Source organism: Microtus ochrogaster, unplaced genomic scaffold, assembly GCF_000317375.1.
Source record: "Microtus ochrogaster isolate Prairie Vole_2 unplaced genomic scaffold, MicOch1.0 UNK9, whole genome shotgun sequence".
Lineage (NCBI taxonomy): Eukaryota > Metazoa > Chordata > Mammalia > Rodentia > Cricetidae > Microtus > Microtus ochrogaster.
In genome coordinates, this window is record NW_004949107.1 from 9,484,400 (window position 1) to 9,490,867 (window position 6,468).

At 35.9% G+C, this 6,468-nt stretch overlaps 1 protein-coding gene across 1 annotated transcript in view; it reads left to right on the top strand.

Moving 5' to 3' along the window:
- Usp34 (ubiquitin specific peptidase 34) overlaps positions 1-6,468 on the top strand; it is a 180,481-nt gene that overhangs the window by 128,572 nt on the left and 45,441 nt on the right. The window contains exons 49-51 of the mRNA XM_013353501.1: positions 406-578; positions 3,951-4,104; positions 5,607-5,685. Of these exons, the coding sequence (XP_013208955.1) occupies positions 406-578; positions 3,951-4,104; positions 5,607-5,685 (406 nt within the window). The remainder of the gene's footprint in view (positions 1-405; positions 579-3,950; positions 4,105-5,606; positions 5,686-6,468) is intronic.

A 6,468-nucleotide genomic window follows, 5' to 3' on the forward strand; every position in this document is an offset into this window, starting at 1 on the left:
GTCCTTTGCCCACCACATTCATGTCATTACACATGCTCTCCCACACACATAAATAGGAGTGTGTAATATGTACACAAACTAAGATATTTTAACTATAAAAGAAATTGAATTGAGAGCAATAGATGACACCCAACATCGACCCCTTGCCTCCCACAGGTGCCTGAATGGGTAAGCAACCCCAATACACACAAACACACACACACACACACACACACACACACACACAAACACACACACACAAATTTTGTGACTTACACACACACACACACACACAAATTATGTGACTTAAAATATTATTACTTTAAGTTGAATATTAAAATAAATGTAGCACAAATATAAATAGAGCTAAGATATTTTTGAAATAGTGTATTTAACAAGTTTGTTTCTCTCCCCCCCACTTCTCAGGGCATGTTTTAAGAAATTACCTCGTATACTAAGTTTCAATACTATGAGATACACATTTAATATGGTCACAATGATGAAAGAGAAAGTGAATACACACTTTTCCTTCCCTTTACGTTTGGATATGACACCATACACAGAAGATTTTCTAATGGGAAAGAGTGACAGAAAAGATGGTAAGTTCATTTTTCTCAGGTCTCTGTTTATTGTTAAGTCTCTACCAAAATTAATCACCAAATTAATAAGGAAAATTGTTTGAATTGAGAAAATGTCATTAATGTTAATTGTGTGAATGGGAAACTCTCATCAGTGTTAAAGTCAGTTACCTGATTCTCAACATTTAGGAAATACAAGAAAAAATTTTTTTCTAAGTATATTCTTAGGACTTTTTTTTCCCCCGTTTTTGCTTTTTTAGACAGGGTTTCTCTATAGCTTTGGATCCTGTCCTGGAACTCTTTCTCTGTAGACCAGGCTGGCCTCGAACTCAGAGATCCACTTGCCGCTGCCTCTCAAGTGCAGAGATTAAATGCATGCACCACCAACGCCTGGCAGAAAAAATTTTTATTGAAAAGGATTTTTTTATATGTATGGGTGTTCTGTCTGCATGTATATCTGTTTACTATATACATACAGTACCTACAGAGGCCAGAAGAAGGCATCAGATTCCTTGCAACTGGAGTTATGGATGGTTATAATCCATGCTTTTGGTGTTGGGAATCCAACCAGGTCTTCTGGAAAAGCAGGCTCTCTTTCTATCCCAGGAAGGAAAATTTTGGTAGAGACAGTGTAATATATTTACTCACTTAGCTAGAAAATATTAGGACTCTTGATGGACCATATTCTAGGCATTTTTTTCCAGGCACTGTTTATGCCCTTGGAAAACTGAGGTCTAGATGGTAAGTCTTATATCAAACCTAAAATTGTAATATATTCCCATATGCTACCAGTGTGTCAAAGGTCTTGAGGAATTAAGACTTCCATGAGAAAGTAGTATTTACACAGAGATACAGAGTTGGGTAAGAGATTGAGAAGAACGGATAAATTCTTGAATACAAGGGTAGCAGAATGGTCAGTGAGACAGCCTAACTGCAGAATATTTTTGGCTTTAGGCAATATTAACAATTTTGTTATTTGCTTATTATTTATTGTATGGCCATTAGATTGTTTTTTGTTTGTTTTGTTTTTAAAGACAGTTTCCCTGTGTCCTGGAGCTGTTCTGGAACTCTGTAGACCAGGCTGGCCTCAAATTCAGTCTGTAGACCTTGCTTGCTGTCCTTGGAGTTTGTCTTCCAAGTGCTGGGATTAAAGACATGTGCCACCATGCTCAGCTGGACATTAGGGTTTTAATCAGAGAAGTTTTAAAACAGAAAGCTGTTTGGGTGAAAGAACGATGACCAATCTAAGGGGATGCAATTCTTGTAAACTACAATGAGTTGGGATCTTAGATGAAAAAGTACCAACAGATAGGTGGAATTTATGAACTTAATTAACTTTTTTTTGTGTGCGCAGAGAATTGAACATAGGCCTTTGTAGACTCTAGCATTCAACCAATATAACCCCATAAATGAATTATTTTATTATCTCTTTGTAGTATAGACTATTCTTAAAGCAGCAGTAATAAGATAATGACAGAACCTGAAATGTTCACTTCCCCACATATTTTAACTAGAGAGGGGTGAGGAATCATGGAAGACTGGGTTTTAACTTCAACAGTAGTTAAGAGAAATTTGATATATGTTAAGTCTCCACAAGGAAAAGCTCTTAAGAAAGAGTAGGTCCAAAAATAATTGGTTGAAAACTTTGATTATGTTTATCAGAGTGATTTGTTTTAAATGTTGAAGTAGAAAATTGAGATTTTTAGTGAATTAAGTAGCAGTGTCTTTTTTTTTCACAAGAAGAAAACCACCACACTATTTCAAGCTTAATGATATATGCCTCAATAGCCATAAGGCTTTTTGGGTTTTTGTTTTTTTGAGACAGCGTCTCACTATGTAGCCCTGACTCTTTGGGAAATTTCTGTCTAGCTGAGGTTGGTCTCAAACTCAGAGAGAGCTACCTGCCTCTGTCTCTCCCAAGTCCTGGAACTAAGGACATCATCCATCCTACCACATGGCTTTTTAGGGCATGTTAGAAGAAGGAAGAAGCCTCTTACATACGTACTACCAAGTTCCTTGTTACATAATAATGGGTAGGGCAATTTTATATTTAAAATTTAATTTAAAGAAATCAGTATACCATCCTAACTTTTGGAAATCCAGTTTAATCTTTAACTCCAGTGCCTAGCATTTTAATGAATATACAGTAAACATTTAGCCTCTCAGAATGAGAAATGAAAAATGTAAACTGTGAGTTATAGTCTATTTCTTCAAGAGAACTTAATAATTCTTCAAAGATAGGAGAGGAGAATACAATCACAGGTATAAAGAAATAAAAAGTTAGGGCCATAACTTTCATTAGGATTTGTATGTTTATAAGTTCCAGTAAGTGGGTCACATAGTAGTACATTTGAAAATGCAAACAAAGTAGTCATTGTTATACACATCCTGCTTTTTTAATCAGACTGTTTTGAAAATCACAGTGAGACTTCATCTCAGCCCTGCTTCTTTGTATTTTCATGTGATGTTTTTTTACATGCATGGAGAGATCATTTATTTATAAAGGAGGTTTTTAGGACTTGGGTGATGTGTTGTACTTATTGCCAGTCTTAGCATTGCCTACATGAGCATAGTAAGACTTCTCCGCCACTGATTTAACACTGTGGCCAGTTTCTCTTTACTGCAGTTTGCTTTCTGATTTAGACTGTGCACGGAAGCAAATATTCTCTGCTTTGCTCCTATATTTAGTTTTTCTTTTGTGTGTGTGGGGGGGCAAGGGTAGATATAGATCTCTAGACTTCTCAGATCAACTGTAATCTTTTTGCTTAGTATCTTCTGTTACCTTTTGACTTTAAAATTGTTTACATTAGAGTGATGCCTTTATTTCTGTGGACACCAAGTTCCTAATATGTATCAATACAGTGGCAGGAGACTAAAAGACTGAGCTCTTTTTAGGTCTTGGGATTTTGTTGTTGTTGTTTTTTTCTCTGTTTTTAAAAATAAAAATTTTTAAAAAGCAGGCAATACTATTTTAAAGGGCTAGTTAAGTTAAACACATAGTTTACATATCACATTTTTTCAAAAGTTAATTGTATAGTACGTTCCTTGAAGCAATAATAGGCTGTGGGCTTGCAAGTAGTTTTTAATATGCCTATTTTATATATAAAATTTTATGCTTTTGCCGGGCGGTGGTGGCGCACGCCTTTAATCCCAGCACTCAGGAGGCAGAGGCAGGCGGATCTCTATGAGTTGGAGACCAGCCTGGTCTGCCAAGGGAGTTCCAGGACAGGCTCCAAAGCCACAGAGAAACCCTGTCTCGAAAAAAAAAAAAAAATAAAAAAACCCAAAAAAAAAATTTTTATGCTTTTTTCTATACATAATACCTTGTAAGAAGTAATCTTAAAATGACATTGTTGTGTGTTTTTAAAATAACTTCCATTTTATGTAAATTAGGTTTTAAGGAAGTCAACGACCATTCCAAAGACACAGAAAGCTATGAGTATGACTTAATTGGAGTGACCGTTCATACAGGAACAGCAGATGGTGGGCATTACTATAGTTTCATCAGAGACATAGTCAATCCACATGCTTATAGAAACAATAAGTGGTAAGTCTTAAATGTTTTTTCCTTTAGTTTAAAAAAAATTTCCCCCTGCTTTAAAGTACATATGTTTATGGTAGTACTTTGTTCTGATGAATTTTTAGTTTTCTTAAAACTTACTTTGAAATTAGGGGAAAAAGAACATTAAATAATTTTTTTCTTTTTTTTTAACATTTTGTTCTTGTATATGTGTCTTGTCTGTTTTGGTAGGCAGATTGATAGGTGGATGCATAGTGGTCCGAGAACAGCTTTTAAAAGTTGGTTCTCTCATTTCCCCATGTTGGTCCCAAGGACCCAATTCAGGTTGTCATACTTGGCAGCAAGTACCTGTACCTGGTGTGCCATCTTTGTGGCCCAGAAAAAAATTTTTTCATTGTAGGCAAATTTCAAATAGTATATATCAGTTCTTAAATTTATGTATGGGCCTTATATTTTAAGAATTTGATAAATGCCTTCCTTTAGAAAATGAGCTGGATAGTAACAGTCTTAGAGCATGAGTCAGACAAATTGTACCCAGCGAATCTGCACCTTCCTTTGTTCATTCTTCGAGGTGCTCTTTATTGAGTGCCTTCTATTTAGAGATTACGAAGGTTCTTGCACTGCTCTCCATTTGTTTTATCAAGTTAGTGTCAGTCACATAGTGACTGCTTTTTAGATTTGAGCTGTCTTTAGGAAGCATCCCATGCATAGGGACTGTATGTGTGCTTAGGCCCTCTTCTAATTCCTTAAAACTACTTTGAACAGAATGCGTAGCCACTAACAGGATCTACAGGCAGTTAGTAGAATAGTTACATTTTGCTCTTATTTCTGATTCTCTGAGACATAGTGGCCGAAAGTGTCCTTTTTTTTTTAATAGAAATAAAAAAATAGTATCATTTCCACCCTTTTGTTTTTCTCCCTCCAACCTCTCCCATGTAGTTTTTTTGTTCACTTGGTTATTTTTCCTTGAGTTTATTGAGTTGTTTTGTTCATATATTTTAAAATGATGTCTATATCTTAGTGTTTTATCATATTTCTTAATCTTTCCTATCTAATTGTTTTATGTGTTAAATTCTAAGCATACCTTCTTTATTTTTTGCTAATACACACACACACACACACACACACACACACACACACACACACACACACATACACATTTTTTTTTTTTCAAGACAAGGTTTCTCTGTAGCTCTTTAATGGCTGTCCTGGAACTAGCTCTTGTAGACCAGGCTGACCTCGAACTCACAGAGATCTGCCTGCCTCTGCCTCCCAAGTGCTGGGATTAAAGGCGTGCACCACCACCTCCCGGCCCAGATTGTATATTCTAGCATGTGTGTGGTAAGGATGGAACTCAGTGCCTCACATATGTGAGGCAAATCCCAATTTCTAGACTAGAGATATAAAATTAAGAATTTATTAGAATTTACCTCATCTAATAATATGACTAATAACATCTTAAGTCTTTTTTTTTTAAGGAGTAGACACTATGCAGAGATTCTAGTACAGTCACATGTGTTCTGTTGTAGGTATCTTTTTAATGATGCTGAGGTAAAACCTTTTGATTCTGCTCAACTTGCCTCTGAATGCTTTGGTGGTGAGATGACGGTAAGTTTGATTTAGTAATTGTAACTGGTTTATGAATTTGCAGTTATAAAACGAAGTAGCAGACTCACTTTACATCATTATACCTGCTTTAATTCAATCTAAGATTTATTTGTTATGTGTTTGTACCCAGCGAATATATCAGATACTAAGAAATATTTAAATTTATTATTTCTGCCTTCAACCATAGTTTTATAAAGAAGGTAAGATGATAAGATTGAATCATAAGCCAGAAATTGAATTACAGTGGTAGAATAATTAGATTAAACATACCAGGTATTCAAAAAGTCCATGGTATTAGAGCAAAAAGAAAATCTTTTGGTTTTTTTGTTTTTGCTGGCTTTTATTTTTATTTTTTAGATTTTTTTCAAGACAGGGTTTCTCTGTGTAGCTTTGGAGCTGACCAGGCTGGTCTCGAACTCATGGAGATCTACCCGCCTCTGCCTCTCAAGTGCCAGGGTTGCTGGGCAATGAAGAAACAATTATTTCAAATTATTGGAAATCAACTTCCGTGTGTAAGATTTTCCAGACTGTAAACCAGGCGGTGGTGGCGCACGCCTTTAATCCCAGCACTTGAGAGATAAACCAATTATTTCTCTTCTGATATCTTTAACATCTTTTTCATGTATATACCGACATGTATATACTTTATGTATATACTGCATGTCCATTTCATATTCAGAAAGTTATAGCTTTAGCCGGGCGGTGGTGGCGCACGCCTTTAATCCCAGCACTCGGGAGGCAGAGGCAGGTGGATCTCTGTGAGTTCGAGACCAGCCTGGTCTA